This window comes from Varroa jacobsoni, unplaced genomic scaffold (assembly GCF_002532875.2).
Source record: "Varroa jacobsoni isolate VJ856 unplaced genomic scaffold, vjacob_1.0 contig02889, whole genome shotgun sequence".
In the NCBI taxonomy this organism is placed as follows: Eukaryota; Metazoa; Arthropoda; class Arachnida; order Mesostigmata; family Varroidae; genus Varroa; species Varroa jacobsoni.
The window spans coordinates 18,453-42,499 of NW_019214901.1; the positions used below are offsets into that span (position 1 = coordinate 18,453).

General features: G+C 45.1%; 1 protein-coding gene across 1 annotated transcript in view; it reads left to right on the plus strand.

Moving 5' to 3' along the window:
• The window catches only part of LOC111272658 (uncharacterized), a 31,337-nt gene extending 8,013 nt beyond the window's left edge, over positions 1-23,324 (plus strand). The window contains exons 2-5 of the mRNA XM_022854239.2: positions 13,479-13,782; positions 15,467-15,783; positions 16,202-16,682; positions 17,202-23,324. Coding sequence (XP_022709974.1) covers positions 13,479-13,782; positions 15,467-15,783; positions 16,202-16,682; positions 17,202-19,501 — 3,402 coding nt within the window. The 3' untranslated portion in view covers positions 19,502-23,324. The remainder of the gene's footprint in view (positions 1-13,478; positions 13,783-15,466; positions 15,784-16,201; positions 16,683-17,201) is intronic.
• Positions 23,325-24,047: the final 723 nt, after the last annotated feature.

Here is a 24,047-nt window from a genome sequence, read left to right on the forward strand (position 1 = left end):
GAGGCCTCGAGGAGAAAGCAAGCCGCTCAACTGACATCAGCAACCTTCACTATTGAATATGTACTTTGATGGAAGGATTGGAGTAGTGGAGAGAGACCAAGGCTTCATTCAGACATCGAATGAAAGCTCGCAGTAATCTTGTCGAGTCTATTGTGACTTATCTATGACAACTCGAGCTTTTACGCTATTTCACGATCGCCTCATATACCGCCTCAATTTCGAACTGCTAAGGACCTCGAGGAAAGATGGGCTCTCCGAACTGTTTCAGGCTAGGGTCGATTGCAAATCGTTGGAATGACAGAAAAGGCTCGATAGACAGGTTAACTGATCAAAATGATTCTGCAACGAATATGAGCGAGTATTTCAGGATGTGTGACTTAGCGTGAAATCTCTATCAGTGTCCAGCCTTTAAAACTGCGGTCAGAACGAGTTGTTGTGAGCCACCTTATCGACCTGGATGATACAGTCGTCAGTATTTTTAATGAGACAAAAAACAATCGTTACTTGGTTATTGTATTATTTGACAAACATGCTGAATATGGCTGCGGGTGCTGAGAGACGTCTGGAAAAAACAACATGCAAGTTTTTCTATTCTAGTTTTACCCAGTTCTTCAATTAGTCAGGCATAATCACGAACATTTCTTCAAGTATCGGTAACTTAGCGCTTCAGTTATTTACCTCCTGATGAAGTACTTAATGCAGTCGCAATGTCAATAACATTGTCAGCTCTATTATATTGTAAGAGACAGTCGATAAATATGGCACAACAGAGAAATAAGCTGAGAGGGCTAATTCGATTTTAGTAAACACACAGGGTGGAACGTGTGTTCGTGAAAAGCAGTGAATTAGGCTTCACTAGATATGAACCCTAAAGAAAGCTTTGCAATACCAGCCAGTTACCAGCCAATAAAAGCCAGTTACGATGGGATCTCTCATTCGTTATATACGACTGTTATATTTCGCTGACAGCATACCTAGTTCAGGGCAAAATTCAACTTGGCCTATTTTTGAGCTAACAATATTAGGACAGCTCTAGTCGAATATGTATTTTTCGCAGTTTCCTTGATCAGTGTAGTATCCGAGTGGCTTCATATCCTCACCTTAACCCGAGCATCGTTTCCTCAGGGGCAGCCTGTGGCAAAATAGGTTACTGTTGCCTTCCACGCAAATCAGCAAACTGACATTCTCACACAGCGCCGTATGTATATCATCTCTGCCTATTTCTAATGCCAATGTAGCTAGACCGATTTTAGCCATTTATTATGGGTCTAGGGAGTCGTGTTAGTACTGTTCTGCGGAGGTGTATATGAATATATTACTAGACCCTGCGACTTCTTCAGGCTCTGACAACAACACTGCAGTAAATTACCTTTTTTTTTGATTTCCTTGATGATAAAACCACCTGGTGTATTTGCGTGTGTGTCGACTCTATCTTATAATGACAAATCACTCATTTGTGAGGAACAGCGAACTTTTCAATTAAGTAGACTTGCTCCTTGTTTCTTGCACATACGAAATTGAAATTGCTCGAAATGATTCCATTCCAAGCCAGTCTTCATTTCATGATCTTATTCTAATGCATTCGATAAATAATCCCGGCGCTTATGGAGATGGTGGCAATTTGCCACCATGACTAACTAAACATGATACAAGCGGCTTTACGTACGCCATAGTTGGTCTGTTCAGGCGTTCGTTTTATATTGTAACATGTAAGTTCGTTCACAGGTCAACGGCGAAGGTGATCAAAGTGGTGTCGCTGTTCAATTGCTCATTCTGACTAAATGGCCTTAGCTTAGCTCAGTTTTTTGTCGAATACTGCTTGCTAGCCGTCCATTTATGCCTGCTTCTAAAAGAATTGAGCCTATATCCGTCTTACATCTACTGATTTCATTGGTGCAACTGTTGCTCTATTCAAGACGAAACCTCAACGATTCATAACGGGCTGTTATATAATGTTAGTTTTAATGCCTTTAGTTTTAAATGTGGAACGTTTGCCACGTTGGCCAGGTACAATATACCGTAATACCTAATCGATTTTTGGGTTGGCAGACAGTTCATAAAGTGGCATTGACTCGGGTGGACTTCGGTTTTTTTTACCGAAATTACTGAAATAAGTCTAAGCGGAAACCTTCGATGACGCATTAGCGGCACTGTTACCCTGCATTAACATGCTTCAATTTACCTGTAATTCTTTGTCCTGGTCCTCCCTTGACCGAAGCTATTACTACTGCAACGTTACACATTACACGCAATCTGTGATATTTCTTTAAGGCACTACCAGCAGCATTTCCGGTGATAGTCACGTTACAAATCTTGAAGTCAGTCTTTTTTATTTATCAGCATGGACGTTGCTCGTGCTCCTGTCTGTTCTGTCAGTGCGGCAAATTGTTCCTTTGAGCATTTGCGACTTTGTGTAATGAAAAAAAGTAACGATGATGGGTGATGGTCCCGATGATTGCACTAGCGGTTCTGCTGGCAATATCCCTTGTAAATTTCGTGTCCCACGATTTAGTCTGGGACATTGATGACGAAACGGGTTTGATGCTCGTCGGCGATTATGTTTGCCCCGATGTAAAGACTTTTTGCCTTTAGAAGTTGCGGCCGTTTTCAGCTTGAACTTGAACTAGTGATAATACAGTAATAGGGATAAGGACAACGACGCCCACTATGCTATTGTTTGTGTCGAGACCGAATAATCAAAAGATCTTACTGACCTTCCCTCTAGTAGATTAGCCTATAGTGAGGATTTTTGATGCTCCGTAAGTGCTATTTTCTGACCGCTTGTCTTTTTCGGCGTTATTTTATTGTTTCGTCGCGTAGCTGCCGCTGAGTGTCAATAGTGCAGGATTTTGGGCAGCTCGAAATTCATGGAAGCGAGGCTAGCTTACCGATCGACCCCTTGAATGGCGAAGGCGGCAGTAACACCTGTGAGCTATCAACGAAGTTAGTTGCTATTATGTCCCCGTAAAAGACAAAAGCTGGACCCCGAGTTTGTTCATCCTGCCTCCATTTCCTTCGTTTGCGTTTCCGCCAGTGTAGTGCTAATGTTCGTTGCATTTAGGAGTCCCGTGGTTCTCGCCATGGCATCCAGATCTCATGGGATGAAATTTCCCGCCACCGTTTTCAAAGCCGACACTATCCCACTACCACCGATAGCAATTCCGCTGGAATATTGTGCTTATGCTATGTGTGACGGCTGAATGAGGTCTGCTACGACTGTTCTGCAACTTCCACTTTCTTTTCCCCATAACCATGACGATTCTTCGTGGTCGAACGACTTTGTTCGGGGGCGCTACAGAGAAACATTAACAGATGTCGCTAACATCAATACTTACAGGTAATAGCGAATACCGATCGCAATGGCCTTAACAATAACAATTACAACAACAGCAGTAGCAATAGGAATAGCAGACGACAAAGAAGAAGATGCGTTCTGATTTGTGATGGTGGACGCCGCTATCGCTGGTATCAGTTCGAACGGGAGCGGCACCAATTTCTAGCGTCTATCTTAGAGATTCTTAGCTTCTATCAAAAATACATACGAGAAAAAGGAACACGCAAACGCTTATGATGATTTGTTTGCGTTGATTTTCAGTGCCTTCACGCTACGCGGTATCGTCCTATATGGAATCGTCCTTGCCTTTAAAATAGATATAGCTCGATTATTGAAGATATTACAGCGTGAGATTTGCCGCAACTAATACTGCGTTGCTATCTTATGTATCACTGCTTGCTTCGCGGTTTTACTGGGATGGTGTACAGACAGTAGATGGGAGGAACTACTATTATTGCCGTAGACATTTTCTATGCATTGCCGGATCCCATTCGTGTAATGGTAAATCGACAAATCGTTGAGCTGGCTGTATCTAGTTTTGTTTGTCCGTCTGACAAATAATAGCGTCAGTGTCCGCCTCCGGTGGTCTCTATGGTGCGTGTCAGGTGTGATAATAATCTGTTTTGAGTGTTCTTGTTGTCACCGTCATCTCGAAACCTATGGCTATGTCGCTGAGGCTGCATCGAAGGCGCGCCTACGTCAACACGACAATTCAAAGTGCTTGGACATTGAAAAGCTTTGGTAGCGACAGGCAGCAGTTTAGTTTTTGCTAGGCCGATGGATACCAAAAGAACATGACGAGTATCGGTCGTTGACTAGGAGATGGGTGCAAGGGAAGATATACGTACACAGTAAGTAATAATAATGAGCCATTAGATGTTTAACAGTAAACGCTTTGACCTGAGGTAGGCCTGCAGATTTACTACCCATTTTCGGTATGACAAGGGATTGGCAAAGAAAATAAAAGAAACGTGTCTGTCCGAACTGTGTCCGTCAGTAGGGATGTGCTCGAACAAGGACGCACACACACTATTGCACATGCGCAAGGATACCGTACTATCTGATTCGCCATATATGGGTTGTGTCAGCTTGGAAGCTGTTAACAGGGGGATGTTTCTATTTACTTAGGCCATTGTCCGTAGTTGTGTAACGTTTTTTTGGAGTACTCCTGAGTTTATTCATCATACGTTGAAAATATTAGTGCAGGTATTGTAATCGTGTGTCTCGCTCCTTCAGCTTACCAGCCGTGCTACGCCATCAATGACTTGTGAATGCGGAATAACTAAAATGACTGGCTCGTTTGTTTAGTGATTATTTTTTTTACCTGACTAGCGGCATTAGCTAATCAACCAGTTAGTGATCACAACGACAATAACTATTCATGTTACAAGTATCTACGTACGGCCTACGGGTCTGTTAAGCGTTTAACGTTTTCCAGCTTTTATATTTGTAAGACAAGTACAAAGGCTCAATACTGAATTCGTCCGTTATTAAGTCATACACGTACTTTACACGCTATAGGACGTGCGTCAAACATAGCCACTCAGATTAATCTACGTTGTACGCTCTTTTACCTATATTAAATAAAGGAAACGAATACAGTCTATAGTCGTGGTCGATAGCCACAGGCTCCGTTTGCTCGACAAATGGTGATTCGACGTTCGGGTCAACGGAATAGCAGTCTCCTTTTTATGATGACATCTTTCTGCATTCTCTGCTGTTGGTAGAATTCTTCAGCTGTTTCCTTCGGTGCTCCTGCTGCCTGTTACTGTATATAGAAGTGTACAGAACAGCGGGACATGGTCGCGAAGCAATCGCCGATCGGTCAAGGTTAAAACGTGCAGCTCAACCAGCTAGAAACGGGCGTCTGCTTGGGTACAAACCTTGGGTTATCGCCGCCGAAGACGGCAACGTACGCTGGTGTCTAGCCTAAAAAGATCCCCAGATTTGTCTTTGCTCACGTATTAGTTACAGTCTAAGGGAGCAGGAACATACACGAGCAAGCCAGCATGGACAAGTCCTACGAATCGCCATCAGGACGGGCTGACTGTGAGACAACGAGCCGTTCTGTCTTTCTTCCATTTGGTTTGTAGGTCATGGACTGCTGCGCGAGTGTACAAGGCCAGCTTTCGTTGCTACTAAAGCCTGATGTTGAATACAGTAGCCTGCGTGGACACAAGAAGTGTTCGGTTACTGCTTGGATGGAAGCATCGCCTGGTGAAACAATAAGTGAATTCAGCGGTGACAGTGACGGCAGCACAAAATGTCGCAGTGATAATGGGCCAAATGACGTCGCACGATCATAGTAGTCAATTAGGTTTGGCCCGTAAACGACAAAGGCGCGAACGAACGATAAGTAACTGGACGAGGACAGAACGACAGCAGTGGCTCACTACTTAGTGGGCCGTCATGGAAAGACATACAATGTAATAACGGCAACAACAACAACTATATTAATAGCTAGGGTTCAATGTAACAAGAATAGAAGACGACAAAAACAACGGGAAACAGGAGCGCGCGGTGGCAGCAGCTCTGGTGCCACGAGCAAAAACTCGGGGCATTTTGTTGTAGTCGTAACAGTTATACAGGGAACAATGGCCACATTCAGGGAATGAACGCAGGCAACAAGCTCTCGACTTGCAACACGAGGATATTGAAAAGGGCGAATGGTCTTTAAAATGTCAAAAAAAAATAGAAAGGATGATCTCAGGCAGAATACGAAGGCCTGTTTGTCAAACTGGGTTAAATCTACTCAGCCAGCGAGAGGGGAATTAGTAAACAGAGGTTTAGAAGCGTATGGAATTGCGTGCACTTCGAAGGAATAAAGGTAGTAAGAGGAAGAACTGATACAGGTGATGGCTGAACGAAGAAACGACGCAGGGAGGAGCTCAACAAACTGAAAACGAAAAGTTTATTAATATATAAGGCGGTAAAGTAAGTGGAAGCCTATAAATAAATCAAAAATTGTAACTAACAGTATGTTTATCGAAGTCAATTTTTTCTAGCATAGCATGCCTTGGCGCACTTAACTCATGTCTATTTTCCACATCTCATGCTGCGTTGCTCGAGTCCATACCTGCAGACCTTTTAGGTTAGACTCAACACAGAAACAACAAGGGAAACGATTTTGCACCAGTAGTTGAATAATAGGCGCGACCTCTGACTATGAACAGGAAAATAATGTTGAAAAGAAAATACGCGTTACACATTCAATGGCTTGTTTAATATGCTCCTCTATATTGCCTCTCAATCGCCTTCCCCTTCAATTGCTTTTTCTCTTTAAAACTTTATATCCTTGTAAAGCTGCGGAGAAAGCGAATGGAAGAGGTATAGATTTTTTCGTCCTACTGGCGGCCTCTTGCTACCACCACTGGTGCTCATCGATTAAGGTTAAGAGCGCAATCCCTTTATTCCAAAGCATTAAAGGAAGGCTTCTGTCCTCTCTTGCTATTCTGCTTACCCCCTTCCTGCAGGGCAAACTCAAAGCTTTCGATAATTATAACCGCTTTTACGCCTCCGCCACCTGCGAGAGGTACCAACTGCTCAAGACATCAAGGGTGATGCGTCTAGAATTAGGTGGAATGACAAATAGGACTAGGGAACAGAGCATATGGAAGCAGGCGAGCAACTAGACCATCCCGGAGCGACGATAGAATAGCAGCGTAGTTCAATTCGGAGTCTAATGCCAGATTGGAGCGCAATTACTTTGTCGAACGACGTTGTCCATATGCATGGATTTGCCTGTCTAAAACGTGGCTAATCCCAGTCGGCCTGTATATCGGGGCTTCCCTGCTTGGATGAATGAATTACGCATAGATTTGCTATTAGTGATGACGCTTCCGATCATAGCTGGGCACCAGGCTGGTAGGTCGGCTCTTCAGCAAGCACAGGGCAACTTAACGTTAGCCGTGTGCAAGATGAGCAAACAGTTGCATCGTAAAAGTAAGACTTTTGAGCCGTCATTATCAAGCGGATGGTGTAACATGTACTATTGTTTGTTGCGCTGTATACAATTTGGTTTGGGTAGTAGACAGTATGGATTCGCGTAGCTACTGGGCTGTGGCATGCCATACTGTGCATCATATTATTTTATGTCATGCTGTGTAAGACGGTCTCCGATAAAGTAAGGGACGTGTCTTTGACCGGCTGCCCTTGTTAGGTGTGTGTTTAGCCTCTGAGCCGTTTACTGTGTGAATTGCTCTACGACCGATAGCTTAATGAGGACCCTGGCCGACTATTATATTGCATCGGGGCACATCGGTGGCACGGACACCTTACTCCCGTCGCCACCTATATTATTAGTGGCTTATTCCAAAACCTAGCAGATGCCCCTTTGGTCTCTGGGCCTAAGGGAACGGTGTGGCTAAATGTAGTGCCGTTACGTTTGACCAAGTAACAAAGTAAAACAGACGGGCAACGGAACGATGAAGCCGATGCGTGCTACGTACTTTACAGTATGGCGGTTCAAGTCAGACTAAGTATAGTTTGAGTTGCTAGAAGGCGAATAACTCTGCTCACTAATGGAATTATGTCCGAATCAGTCGGTACTTTATTGGGATATTTGAAATCGGGGTATTGACTCACATGAGGGAAATCTGCTAGATTATAAAGGAATACAGTTCGCATCCAGAGAAAAGAAGTCGTCCTGCGTTGGCGTGTCCTTCAGTGAATTATATTTTAATGGTGTAGCTTGACCACAGTAGCTCCTCGAGGACCATGCGAGTCGGCCATCATGAACCTTCTTCTGCTTTCCGCTGAGTCACGCTCTTTCTGTGTCCCCCTGGTAGCGGTCACAATCCGTTGTCCATTGCCTGCTTCCACATAGGCATAGTGAATCCGGCCTTCAAGAAGCCCTTGCCGGTAGGCTCTCTATTTCAAGGCACGACTCTTCATACATGTCTAGGGCCGTGTAAGTACATTGTTGTCGGTAAGCTTCGAACTTCGACTCCCTTTCCTTCTTTGTCCTTTCTGGGCATTGCACGCCGAGTGTTTCTAGAGTTCCATGCCTCTGGGACTCTTCTCCTTTGGGGTGCCTCCATTTACAAACACTCCTAATAGATGTTTTGTCCTTCAGCATTTTATGACTTGCTAGCGGCTATAGAGCGGCTAACCGCCATGTCGAGAAAATGACCAGAATACGGTTCGAAAGGCCGTAAGTAATTCGACATAGGTACATAAGGCTAGTGCTGCTTTCGATGTCTTTCTCGTGTAATCTCGATACTTACGGCGCTAAAGCTGGTCGCTAATGCCGTTCAGTGAGCCAGCTGCATGCTCCACTAGCTTTCAGAACATCTCAGCTAGTCTGAGCTAAGCAGGACAAAAGGAACAAAGCCCTAGCGCCATTTACCTTAGCCGCGGTGACTGCTAGTCTCGCTGTCATACCGCAGACATCGATATACCAAGGACAGTTACTTTGACGATGGTCACCAGTGACGAAATAACACCTTGAAGAAGGCAGGGTGCAGTAACCTCCTTACGCTATGGGCCCAAGAAAGGTAACAGCTCTGTCTGAAATACTTCTCTGCACCGGCTGCGATGTAAATGAATGTGTATATGAGGCCGTAAGCTATTGCTGGCTGTTTTCTCGTTGTTGTTTCCGTAACTAGTTTCGGCTATTGACACATGACGGGAACAGTTCCGTAGAATGGAAGTAATAATATATACGTCTCAGTTTGGCTTACCTTCGTTGACTGCCTTTGCCATTTCATCATTTCTAATTGTGTGCTACAATCGTCTGGCAGTTTGTTAAACACGGTGACAAGCCTACCAACCGTGACAAGAGCAGCCACTGAAATCGTACCACGTCTTTTCCTTCGGTAAAAATATAAATGCGATGAAATCATCGGCTGAGTAGGTGGCAGCAGTCGACACGAAGCGGGAACATAGAAAAATTCGACTCCTCTGCTTAGTGAAATGTGTATCGATTCGATATTTTCCCTATTGCAATTTCCCCAAGCCCGACCCGGTTCCCGTACGATCAAACGATCAATAGGCCCACGGAAATTATCCGGTGTTTTGTTGCTGTTGCCGGTGGCCTTGGAATATATAGAAAGCTGTAGGGTTGTCTAGGACGGGTTAGAAAATGAAACAAAATGTGCAGGCAGGGCGAACGGCCTTCAAAATGGTTCGCTTTAGTAACAGAAAGGCTCCAAGGTCGTCCTGCTCGAACAGACTGTTAGATTTATGTGTTGAAGTGTTAGCTCACGTATCCGAGGAGTAGGTCCAGAATTTGTAGAAACGAGTAGAACAACAGAAAAAGAAAGCTGTTGTTTGCATGGAGTGTCGCACGATAATATTAACTGTATTGTTAATACAGTTAATATTCTCAAACGTCGTTGATACAAACAACGAGCTCTAAGAAGCTGCTGTAGTGGTATTTTAATGTATATAATGATATACCAAACTAGCCAAACGTCGAAATCCTGTGTGGGAAAGATTCAAGGGATAACATTAGAATTTGCATGGATGATTGGGATACAGGGAGGGTAGTGGGTTTCAGACTAATTTGGCTGACAGGTTGTTTTTTTTTCATTATATTGTGTAAGGTCTTTTCGAGGTAGACGGGCGCTCTATTTGACGATTACGTCCAACCAGTTGAATTGGCATTTATATCTAGATTAAAAGTAACACTGTAAACCTCGGCCAACGATATGCAACCCGATTGCATCTATGATCACCACATCTGTAAGAGCTGCTTGTGTTTCGCTGTTAACTAATATTTTCTATATTCACGTATTGTACGTTTTCGATTGCTTGTTTTCTCCTGCGTCGCTTTACATGGTAATGCGCCGAGTTTCGGCGCATATAATTATACTGATTTGAAGGTCATGTAAATGTGCTGTAGGTTCTTCTTCTAAGACATTCTGTTCATGTCACAGCCACTGACCTACGTGAGTCTGTAGGCATACGATAATTACGTTAGTGTCACGAACAACTTTCTTCTACAAGAAATAATTGCCACCCTTTCTGGTGGGCCGCCGCCCAGAGGCAAAGACGGATTTCGGGCTTTGCCATTTCTTCCTATTCAGTCAGTCTTTTGTGTTCTTTTGGAACATAAACATTTTTACGATGTATGCATGCATTTTACGAACAACGATGTATGCATGCTAATCCGCTTGCCCAGCATCGAGCACGCATGCCTTCGTGCAGTGTCTCCGCTGTGTTGGAGTGTTGAAGTCTGCTCCAATCACTTGACCCTCTTGTTAAACGTGTCCAAACCCTCCGGCTCGCAAGTGGACATATACGCCAGTTGACCTGTTGTTGTTGGGGGCTTCAACAACTTTCGAGCGCCTGCTCACGCTTAGTTGGAGTCCCGGCCGCTGATAGCTGCTAGCTGTTGTGGTCGGCAGGACCTCAGGAGCTTTGCCGACTAGAAGAGAGTATGTAGAGTTAGTAACATACAATAGATAGAGCTGCCTATCTCTGCTGTTGTCTGCACGACGGTGATAGCACAATTACACGAATGTTCATTTGGCACGTATTAAAGGTATCCACTACCATAATCATAAGAGAGAGAGCTGTTCTTCGTATTGAATACAGTCGGTGACTGAGACGCACGAACGGTCCCGGAACTTAGAAGGCCCTGTGAAGAGTACCCTTAAGTAAAAACGATGCGTTCTTTATCACTCGTTGTTACTAGTGGCCCTTATTCGAGCCTCTGCATTGCAAAGATGCGGTGCATCATATGATTTAGATTGCGTAAAGTAGTCATATATTGCAGTGATAACATATGTTATGCATCCATTTGAGTGTTGTTGTATAACAAACGCAACAATGTATCACCTATAGAAAACTGCATCCTGCGCCTACCGTCGACGGCTAACCTAGCCGGTATGATAATGTTTCTCTAGCTATCTTCGGCCATAGAAATGGTTACCGCTATTAGTTCATACATTAAAACGATTGCGAGTTTTTCACTAAAGGTGTTTTTCTTTCACTGTCAAAGCCGTGCATTCGAAGCATTGCACTTAAGAAATTAAACGTTGTTAAAACTTCTTCGGCCGATAGCAAACACATCGCCAGAAATCACGACCAATAGCAACGAATAGGCGATGCTTTTTTTGTCCTTTGTTGATTTTTGTCCTTTAACAGCGAAAGCGTCGTCAAATTTTCTCACTGGGCTATTAGGCTGTTGGGCCCCCTTCGATCGCACCGGTGCTGCTTACCTATGTTGGTTGAAACGTATGAAATGTTTACCGTCATCTTAATTGGCGTTATCGCTTCAAGTCTTCTAATGCACCATTGGCCTATTTTGGCATTGATAGATAAGCAAACGGGTCCGCTGTACGTACGTACATCTCGCAAAGTTCCTATCGGTATAGGCATATATATGATAAAGTAGACTCAATTAACGGCTGTCTTCGAAGCTGATGTAATACGATTTACTGGTGATGTGGTGGTAACACTGCAGTAAACAAGACGTCCAGAACGCTCGCTCACAACTGTTTGTTCACGTATCTACGTATAGCCCACGTCGGTAGGAACTGTACTCAGTGGAGTTAACAATTGGCTTGATCTTGCCGAATAGTTCTGTCCAGCCTATCTACACATTCTACAGTTTAACTAGGAGAAAGGCGAGATATAGAAACACAGTCACAACGATGTTTCTACGCCTTCTCTGGATATGTAAAGCCAATGTAACAAGGTCGTTTCCCTCCACACAATTGAGCCTAAGTAAAATAATACATTTTGTTTTCTTTTTTATCCTTTTTTTTCGGACCCGTTTCTGTGGGCTTCCTCGTTTTGGCTGTCTATTCTCTCCGTATCATCAGACTTTTCTGACTGGTTGCGTCAAAAGGCATCGTTTTGCTTTCGCGGCTCCTCACCTAGGCCGCGAAGACTGCTATCGGTCTGGGCCGACGTACACGTCGATGCCCTAGAAAGATTTCGTTTCGCTGTTGTTGACTGACTTCCGCCTTCTAATCTCCGCCTGGGCGCGCTAATATTCGTATGTTGCTGGTTGCATACTTTTGATGACCGCACGTAATTTCCCGTTCAGGTCTGAGAATATATGAGCTTTACTTGGCTGTCGGCTCATCTAACGCATGCTTAGGGCACACAAGTAGCTGGTGCTACGGACAATTTCCTAAATATTCCTTCTTTTAATTTTCTTAGTCTTTTTTGCTATCTGCCTATTTCGAGACGACGAGGGACAAGGACCTCGCTAGTGTTTTGTGCCTTAACCGACGTGAGCCTTCTTTAAAGGCTGAGATAACAATAAAGATGCTGTGTTGTGTGTTTCTTCACGTCACGGCTAGACAAACGGCTATTTTTCGATCGCTTCCGTAGCAGGTAGAAAAAGATGGAGGATGCGGCGTAAATTTGAAGACTTCTATTGCCATCTAGCGGCAACCAGAAGAACTGTGTACGTTCAGCCAACAGAGTTATACAGCTGCGATTTTCTTTTTGTTATATACTGATGTGGCAGCAGCCAAGCAAACCAGTTAGTGAAATCGTTATAATACTTCTGTGCTAAACAGTGTCTGACTGTCAATAGCATCAACCTACGGAACTGCTCCGTGCGACGAGCGCATAAGCAGGTCGTACCTTTGCACTTAGCCTAGAAACAGTTCGGTTTTTTGTGTATGTAATTTACGTGCGCCGTGTGGGGTGGAGTTCAAATGTCCTACATTATGGATAGAAATCGTGATTACTGAGGATGAACACGATGGGAATTTATAGTATTAATAATAATTATCATTACAGTAACTATAATTATCATGTCTAAACAGAGCAAGAATAAATAAATAAATAAATAAATAAAAAAAAAGTAAATGTCAGTAGTCGACTTATGAGATTACAGTGTGTGGTATGTACAAACAATTGAGTAAGAAATACCTTTTGTTCTTTGCCGCAATATGTGTTGATGCATGTTGAAAATCCATGATCTAACTACAAGTTATAATTTTGTAACATGTGTGTCTGAAGTTACAACATGCATTTTCATGAACAGCCGTAACGTTCATGCTGTCATATTCACACTCATCCTGCAAATGCTATCATATTTACACATAGCAAAAACTGAGTCGCTTCGTCTGGAGCTGCTGCACCTCAGGTGAAACCTCTCGAGAACAACAATAATGATCAGCTGGTAATTATTAAACCTAACCTAATCAAAGCTATTTATTGTTTCTCTCACTTTCAGGCATCTGATCAGCCGAGCTGGCATAGCAAATTAAACGGAGCTGGCTCAGGGGGAAGCGTAGCCAACGGGGGCGGAGCTGGGGCCGTGATAGTGCCAAATGGGAGTAGTGGCGGCGGTGGAAGCGGGGGTGCCGGAACGATACCGACGGTGGCGCCTGGGGACGAAAAAGCGCTTGTATTGGCCCCAACCCCCGACCAGATGATGCTGGCTACCATTGACTCGAACAATGCCCCATCTTCCCCCGATGGCAACTCAAACGCAGGCAACAATACTAACGACAACACCCAGGTCGCTAGAAACAACGGTAAATAGCTAGCTGATCGTTTGTTGGCCGTTTAGGACATTCAACTCAATGGAATTACATAGTGAAGCAAAACTTTCCAGATAGTCCAAACAAAAGAGCGCTTTAACTGTTCGAAAACAAAAGCTTTTTTCAAACTGTTTCTTGCCTTACCCTACATAACAGGCGTCGAGGAAGGGTAAATATGTCAATAGGATCAATAGCAATTCACAGGGCGATGCGTCACTTCAACATGGTAGGGGCATTCTCTTGGGGTATGTCGGTAAGGTGCAAATGGCAGAGGATAGGTCGACAGAGAAGCTGTGTTTGCTAGCGACCTGGCCTTCGTTCAAAGGTTCAAACCTTTGTTCGACTTAATCGCCTAGTGACTGGAGTTGTATATTTTATAGTAAACAATCGAAAAAGTCTGTTAAAATTTTCCAGATCTATTTAGTTCAAGCGAACCATTTTCAGAGCCATAATTTGTGATAAAAATTTGTGAATATATAGCACCTTCGGTTCACTCAAACGATTATCGTCCACTAAGAACATGTAAGCACTACTCAGCCCTAGTTTCCTGTCTCAATAAAGAAGAAGAAGCAATCTTAATTTGTCAGGTCAAACCGCGTTTCGCAAATACCCCAGAACAGTTATTCGAACGGCATCGCCGGGTGACGACGTGCTCCGAACTGTGGAATCTGAAAAAGACAAAAAAAAAACACGACACTTTTTATATTCCTTGCAGTTTTCTTTTTGAAGAGAACACTACACGTCTAGTAAACCGACGAGCATTTAGGTCTTGAGCCAACTAGCCACTGTCTGTCATGTAATATCGGTTGTTACGATAGTATCGTTCTAGTATCTCAATGATCAGCAGGCTGTAACAGTTCTGTCATCAGAAAGTAGACAAAGATAGGTATTAGGAGATCTTTGCCACCAAATGTACTTCTTTTCGTACTGCGATCATTGTCGATGTTAGTCAGCTTACCGTTGACTCGAAGAGCCCAGTCCGTATGGGGTCGACCGATATGCAAGAGGATGAAAAACAGACATTCATCAACTAGCGCGCCATTGCATTTGGACCGACCTAGTAAAGAAGATAAATAATAGCATATTTGTCTTTACTAGTGATTGTATTAGTTTGCAATTGAACATCGTAGCCTCAGAGAATACTCAGAAGTTACTGCTGTTTGAATATGTCGTATAAAGGGAAACTATCCGTCGAATAAAGCTTCGAGCTGAGCTATTTGTTTGGATGTCGTTGGGTCGTGTCAAAGATTTGTTCGGGTTCTAAGATTCAAACAGACTCAGACCTAACTGAAAGTGGCGCGTTTTCAACTTAGCTGACTGATAAACCCTGCGGGAACTCTAGACGCCCAAAACTTTTTTGAATATGATGAATTCGTACGTATGTAGTCACTGCGATTGTGCAGCACAATGAAAAAAAAATAACCCTGATAGTGGCGATGATTTGTGACTCACACATGTAGGTTCAAAAATGTAGCGAGGTAAGATGGCGTGACTTTCGAGTTTATGATATTTGTATCTCACAAATGACCTTCTGGATACTCTTCACATAGCAGTGATAAAGGTCCTTTAAAGACCTCTCCTTGAACTGTTTCACTTGAGTTATATCTATAACATATCTTGCATATTTCGATCCAATCTATTCTATTTCTTGGCACCTTCATGTCCTCCGGAACTTCAGTGAAGGGTAACGGAAGCGCTTCATCGCAGAACGGAGGCTCTGGCGGGGGCGGTGCGAACAACAACATTCTGCAGAACGACCTAACCGCTTTGTTGATCAATCACCTGGCGGCCATTGGCGCGCCAGTCTACACGAAGGATCTCGTGAAGGCGCTCGGTCTCAAACACAAGCGCGAAATAAATCCGATCCTTTATCGGCTGCAGGACCGGGGAGTGCTCTCGAAGGTGTGGGACACTCCACCGGCGTGGACTCTCGTGCCAGGAGGCAACCTGGCTGACTTGCAGGGCATCGAAAGGAGTCTCAATAACAAGAAACAAGTCAGTATAGCACGTAGTCGATTAAGTCATCGAAAAAACACGAATAGAGTTTATGCACATTAAAACGCTCACAATGACCCTAGTCTATTATAATAGCAAGTTATCAAATGGGACTCGTGCCGCAAATACAGATGTGTCTGTCGTTTCTTTTGATAGGTTTCGGTTATGTATTAAAAAGAACCGACGTGTCGTGCAAGTATTTTTTCTTGACATTTGGCCGCAACCAATAGCACGGCATTTCGGCTTTCGCTTGAATATTTCGCTTACTTCGGGTACGTTTTTTTCGTCTGAGACCTTATTGAGCATTTTCGCTCAAGGTATCTTTCCGTATCAGGAACACTCGTGTATTCCACCAATCGTTGTAACACTTTTTCGCTCCGCTTCCTTTGTCTTTGTGATTCATGTCCTTCATATTTAGGCTGAGCTCCCTGCGGCGCCCTCGTACGAGGAGAACGGACAGACGAATGAGTATCCCGCGCTACCGGCCCCTCCCGGTGCTGCAGCAGTGATCCCCTCCGTACCGCCTGGTGGCCCCGTACCCGGAGTGCCCGGAGTTCCCGGAGTACCAGGCGCTGGCGTGGGGGGCGTGGTCGGAGGCGTGGCGACCTCCGGTGTTCCCGGACTGCCCGGCGTCCCCGGGGTACCCGGCGTTCCCGGAGTGCCCGGCGTTCCCGGGGTCCCTGGTCTGCCCGCCCACTTGGGTCCCCTGCCCGCACAACATCTGCTTGCTCAGCAAGAGCTACTCGGCCGCAAACAGAACGCTAAAATGACGAAGATGGCGCGTCAGCAGACGACACTCAGCCCGCAGCAGGCGGAGATCCTACGCCTCAATCAGGCATTCGCTCAGATGTTGATTCAGCAGCAACAGGCAACTGGCATCCCAGTGATGCTACCTCCAGGTATCGTAATCATAGCGATTAGGGAAGAGCGGGTGCTGTTGTCCCGTCTGTCTTTTACGTTCCTGCCAATGTTTGCCAATACGACCTAATGATCTTTGTCAAAATTCGTTTGTTTTTTAATTCTGGAGAGAAATTTATGAAAAGTTTATGGAAGCTTTGTTATGTATGCTGTTATGGAAGCATTATGAGTGGGTTGCACTGGACATTAATACTAACTTGATTGATGAGAAACTGAATGAAAGATTGCTGAAATAAGTAACCTAAAAAATGTTTATCGTATATACTTTGAACGAAAATTTGCTATATTATTAGAGAAGGGTACATATATCGAAATATAATATCCACATGAATCAGAAATCTTTACGTCTTGGTTCCCCTTAATCACATCGCCATTTTTGTGATCATTATTTTCATTTACTTGTTTATTTGCCTTTACCTTTCTTTGTCTCTTTTTTAGTTTGTTCTTTATTGTTCTCCTTAGCTCATTTGTCTGCTATTGTTGTTATTACTATTTGGCAGGTGTGTGTTTTCCGAATGTGAAGATAACGCAGCAGGTGATGAGCCAGACGGTGGAAATGGCAGCGGCCGCGTACGCGGCAGCCGCCGCAGCAAACGGTGGCCACATCGGGCCGCAACAGCTGCACATGATGCAGCAGGCGCAGCAGATGCAAGCCGCAGCTGCCGCCGCCGCGCTGGCAGCTCAACAGGCAGCAGCACAACAACAGGCGCAGCAGGCCGCCCAGGCCCAACAGGCGGCCGCCCATGTAGCCCATGCGGCTCACGCAGCGTCACACGGCGGCCATGGCGGCGGGGGGCATGGACACGGGGGGCCGGGTGGGCACGGCGCTCACGCTGGCCATAGCCATGCTCTCGCCGAGCACCAGCACGCGGTAGCAGCAGCCGCTGCCCATGCGCACGTCGCCGCCGCCGCAGCCGCAGTCGCGGCCGGCGCCCACCCGTTGCAGGCCACGACTCAGCAAGTTGTGGCGCAGCAGCAAGCGCAGGCGGGCGCTGGGGGCGGTGGTCCCGGCGGAGCTGGCGGTGGCGGAGGCGCTGGAGGAGGCGCCATTGATCATCAGCACCAAGCCGCTGGCGCACTAACCGCCAATGGGCAGCCGCCAGCAAGTAGCGCTCAGGCTGGCCATCAGCATGCACAAGGCCACGCGATCCACTCCGGCGGCGGGGGCGGCAGCGGATCGGGCGGAGGAGCCGGGGCTCACCCTGGTGCCGGCGCACATCCCGGTCAAACAGCCGCTGGCGGTGGACAAAGCAACACTGGGTCCGGCAATTCGGGTCCGCCCGCCTCCACGCCGGGACCACAATCGATCTCGAAATTCCCCAGCTATGCGTCCCTCACGAAGAACCCCGTGAGCGCGTTCCACGAGTTTGGACAGATGCAGCATGTCGAGGCGAAAATCGACATCGTCGCAACGGATGGCCCTCCACACAATCCGCGTTTTAAGGCTGTGGCGTTCCTCGACAAGAAGCCAGTAGCAGAAGCATGGGACAAGACAAAAAAGGAAGCGAAACACCAAGCCGCAGAACTCGCTTTCCGAAAGTTGGTTGCCTCTGGGGCGCTTGCATCCGACGTGCCCTCACCGGAGACCGACATCCTTTCCTCAACTGATGATAGCATACCGATGTTTGACATAATCGCCGCGTTGGGCCATCGAGAGTTCTCGCAGAAGGTGTTGGAAGTACCTGAATACGTTGGCGGGCGCAAAGTGCTTGCGGCGCTCATCATGCGCTGCGCTCAGACCGATAAGCGAGGGACGGTGGTGTGCTTCGGCACAGGATCTCGCTGTATTACTGGCGAACAACTTAGCCAGGATGGCACGGTCGTCAACGACTCGCATGCCGAGGTTATCACTCGCAGAAGCTTCCTGCGTTTCCTCTATCAGCAGCTGAAAGGCTATAAGACAGGGGAAGACCATCCGATCCTCGAGCCTGTCGATAACCCGACCCAGGGAGGGCCCAGTCTCCGCATCAAACCGCAGGTGTCGTTCCATTTGTATATCTCAACGGCGCCTTGTGGAGACGGTGCTCTGTTCGCGCACACCACCAAACCAGATGACAAGAACAAGCAATGTGGAGAGGACGCTTCTAGCGCGCACCATCCGCTCTTCACGAAGAGCTGTCAAGGTCTCCTTCGTACCAAACTGGAAGCAGGCGAAGGGACTGTACCCGTGGACGTGAGTACCGATTATCAAACGTGGGACGCCATCTTGCAAGGGGAACGACTACGCACGATGAGCTGCTCCGATAAGATCGCCCGTTGGAATGTGCTGGGCATGCAAGGTGGCCTGCTCTCACACTTCTTACAGCCTGTGTACTTATCCTCCATTACGCTCGGGAACCTCTATCATCACGGTCATCTCTCGAGGGCCGTGTGTTGTCGCCTGGAGGGGGAGCCCTCGTTAAACTCACAGCTACCCCCACTGTTTTCGCTGCAACATCCGATCTTGGGCTGCGTGTCAGGACATAATCCGCCACGTGACACCGAAAAAACGAAACCATATTCGATCAACTGGTGTGTAGGCGATGAACGGCCCGAAGTAACCAACTCTGGCACGGGCATGCGCCAGGACCGTAGCGGTACCAATCTCGAGTCGCGCGTGTCCAAGGCCTCGCTGTTCAACCTATTCAAGGACGTCGCCGAGCAGTTCGGTCGCCAGGACCTCATCGGCAAAACGTACGGCGAAACGAAGCAGAGTGCTGACGCCTACCAGACCGCCAAGAAAGTGCTGTTCGACAGATTCCTGAAACTAGATAGAGGGCGCTGGGTGAGGAAACCACCTGAAGAAGAGATGTTCCATTAAGAAGGACAAAAAACCGCTAATCTCGCTTTGAGCCGCTCCCCGGGATGAACGACTGTGAGACAACGACGGCCGGTGATTGAGGATCCGGTCGATCTGGTTCAAATGTCAGTTAATAATCACTCGATATAAACATTCCGTACTGAACAAATCGGTTAACTAGATCTCGGGAGTTTATGACACGTGCGCCGCTAATAATGATAGCGACGACATAAAGCCGTCCCTTGATTGATCATGAGCAAACTGTCAATCGGGGTATGTAGTGGCCTGGTGCATGATCGCCAATGGTCTGCGCGCTAGCCCCGAAGTATCCTCAGGGGCATCTGCAGGTTTCTCTACAGTTGATCACCCCATAACTCCAGGGCTATCCCCAGTACCTCTTTCAACATCTATGAGGTCGGCGATAGTATTCAAACCGATCAGTAGACATGAAAAATAGAAAAGAATTAATTGTGAATTACAGGACCAAATAGTTTTTGGACTCTGTCCTTGCGTACGGCCCCCAATTCAGAATCCTAGAAAGAAACTGATCAAGGATTTTTTCATGAAACACAAGTCGATCAGTCGTTGATCCCTGCGGCGAGACAGAGCATCGATATGAAATTACCGTGCACTATTTCTCTTCTATCTGTAATCTATATATTTATATTTCTATGTATTTCTTCTGACTACGTGAGTAAGTTCTTGTGCTCTGCAAGCCCGATATGCTTGGCGAGTGGCCCCCTAGGCGCTCGCGGGGGCTCTGCTCGCCTTGGCCGCCTCAATGGCAATTAATAATGATGGTGTGTTCGAATTCCCTATAGCCACCAGTAGGCACTAGACGAGTTGGGTCACCGCCTCTCGCTGCGCAAAGAGGGCCTGGCCCAGTGGCCGGAACGGTCTGCCCCGCACGGACTGACTAACCGATTCATCAAAAGACAAACAATCCAACAATAACAATAACATAACAATAATAGTAATAATAACAACTGCAAACTGGTAAACTTTCTACGAAAATGAGTCAGTAAAAAAAAATCAAGACAATCAATAGAATAACGATGAAACGCAATAGCTCTCAAAAATAGGGAATACCAACCGAAAGCAAAACATCTACAGAAATTACACAAATTAAGTAAAAAATAGAGTGCAAAGACAAAACAGAAATTAATAACAAATCAGAAAAAAAAAAACACCGTAAAAACAATATTTAAACGCGAACAAAATCAGCCACGTAACAAAACCATAGCAGATCGTTCGTCTGATCCTCATTTTCGCCTCAGGCACCGTTTATGTACGGTAGCGTCTGCGGTGAATGGGTAGGGAAGATGCACTGGTGAAAAGTTTTGAAAAAATTATCAAAGCCAACATACAGCAAGCTTGGAAACAACCAAAATCCAAAGCTCGATTTCGATATAACTTAATTTTGGTGCAATCGTATGAATGTTATAGTCTGGCAAACCGATCACTAAGAGACAAGTTGGCAAAAAAACGTACGGAATTGTTTGCTTCGCAACTGGCTAGAAATAACATGAAAAATTGCCTATTACTTTGACTGGTATTGAAACTCATAGCAATCGCTAGGTTATTTATCTATAGTCTCTCACCGAGTAAAGAAACCAATTCGGCCACAATGTAATGTTTGTCCAAAAAGTTCCATGGGTGTCCCTATAACCTAATTCCTAATTGTGTCGTTTGTTTACAAAGAGATCTAAACCTTACCAAAAGCATCCTCTCGAATCAGATAGATCTAGCATAATAGCAGTCTCTAACAGGAAATTCATTTTTCCAATTGACATTAGGCCTCTCCGCGACACAGACCGGGACATCAAAACGATGAAAAGAACATTTTCAAACAGAAACGAAAAAAAAACATTGCATCAATAATCAAAGATAGCAACGATTAATGATCAAGTAAATATCGATTATACAGATAGTATATACAGGAAAATATAAACATGATGGCGAGGAGAAACATTACCAGTACTGTAATTACAATACAACTAGACAATTACTGATTATTAGTTACATGCATCGTAATAATTATCATAACAATAAAAAAAAATAATTACATTAGTACAATTATAATTGCATGAACATTTAATTATAAACAACCATCACTGAACTTGTACTGTTACTATCATACAATGACTGTATTTATTATTGTTATTCAGACAACAACTGAACATTACTGAACGGTATCTCTCCCTATTATGACGGCGAGTAAACAACACACTCTGTACTAATAACAAAAACAATATCACTCTACGACGGTAACTACAAAAATTAGCTAACTAACTCAATATATTATCATCTATACTCAATCTCTCCGCAACTAATATAACTATACTATTAACTAACTGAACAGTGAACTAACTACAAAACGACTGCTACTACTACTAAAACTGTACTGAACAATTCAACTCAATACAAATCAATCAATCAATCAATCAATCAATCAATTCAATCAACTCAACAATAATGAATAAAATACATGACAACGACATGTCACCTTCTCAATGTCGAGCCCTGCTGAGAACCTGCCGGGTCCGGAGGATGGTGGCCATCCGAGGTGGCCCCGGTCGTCGATAGCCTGCCTTCACTAAAGCTCCATAACGCCCCGAGGGCGGCCAAGACGTCGGGGCAGGGAAGCCACCACGCCGGACGGCAGTTCGCGGGCCAAGGCTCCAAGCGGACGAACATCAAATCGACAACGACAACAACAACAATAACATGTTACGAACAACACCTGACAAGTAACATTTATGCATTCAACACCAACAGGCTTGAAGAATTTAAGATCAAGTGAAAACAAACAAACAAACAAACAAACAAACAAGCGAATACTTACAATGAAGTACCGAGCGATTATTTCCAGCAGCAAACTCCACAGACAACGAAACCAAAAGAGAAATGACGTTACGTAACGACACCAACGTCAACGTCGACAGCAGCAGCAGCAGCAGCAGCAGCACAAAACAGTCAAAAAAAACAAAAGTGAACTGCAGAATCTCTGTGTCGATCACAGATGCGGTCCCATTTGTGGACGGCTGAAAAACACAGATGCTCATAATCGCTGACAGTAACACCGTTGACATCAAGCAAACGTCAGCGACAGGAACGGTAACAACAAACGTGAAAGCAACTAATATACAACGAAGTAACAATAGCTCGTATCGAACGTCCAATATCCAAAGACCAAAAGAATCTCGAGTATTACTTCTACTACTAGAATCGTACTTGCAAGTAAAAACGGTGTATGCCACACACTCATCATAGCGATGACAATACTACTAATAACACGTGTATGAATTATACGCTCTGAGAAAGCCGATGGATCCACTCCATTACTTCTACTACTGTTAATATAAACATTGTACGTGTATGTAATCATATGTATTCAACATTTTCTGTATGTACCGATACGAATAAGAAATATATGAGATGCACTGAGCATATTGTCACAACCACACATATATATCTATATATACAGATGCGGCAGCCGGCTAACAATGATGCTATTAGCGTGCTGGTTTGGCGAGAGACTACGTTAGTATCGATGACGATTTTGAGCATATTCTTTATACTGAGTAGTAAATACACTCGGCTGTTGTTGGTCTCGACACCGCGATCACACGTCGTTGACGAGCAGAGTTGGATGGCCATATACCGCCCGCAGTGGTCAGTCATAGCGCGCGAATAATAAACCAACAAGCGTTACAGCCCAGATAATGGATCATCACTGCACACTAGCGGACAGCTACGGGTTAACAGTGACAATGACAACAACGTAAACCTAAAACATGCAAGTATTATTCATAAATAAATCAATGTATTACACCTAGACCTATTTCCGCACATGATCCCTGTCGAAGTAATGGGAGAGTATATATATATATATATATATATATATATATATATAGAGATCAGACAACGCTAACGACCCCACAGTTTTATGGAGTCGCCACAGACCACTATAATAATAGTATTACAATAACGTCAATTGCCATGCTGTTCAACATCCTTCGAGACAAACGGAGGGATGACGTCATCGTGCAGTAAACCAACGTTACCAAACTATTCATAACGTGACGAAACACCTATAATTTATTCTGGTTAAAATGTATGCACAACAACGTCAACACGATGGGCCACAGCAGCAGCAGCAGCAGCGGCAGCAGCAGCGGCGGCGGCGGCGGCGGCAGCAGCAGCAGCGACAGCAGCGGCAGCAGCCGGTAAATGAAGCAAATGATGAGACAACAACTGTAATGGAAGCCAGCCAGCCTGCCGTAGCGCGAATCCGTTACACTAATTCAATTATCGATGGCAATTATTCGTTGACTCACTAATTGATGCTGGAGACTATATCGGCTGATTAACTCGCACCTATATATGGACAGCCGCGCCGGCGGCAGCGAACAGCTACACTGAACCGTTCCTCTCTCTGCCGCCGATGCGGACGATGAACGTTTGCCGGCTCTGCGACGTACCGCCAAGAAGGGAAAGCAGCATCAGTAGAAATATATTTATAAATACCTCTTTCTCCATATATACATCTAACCAAAACATATAT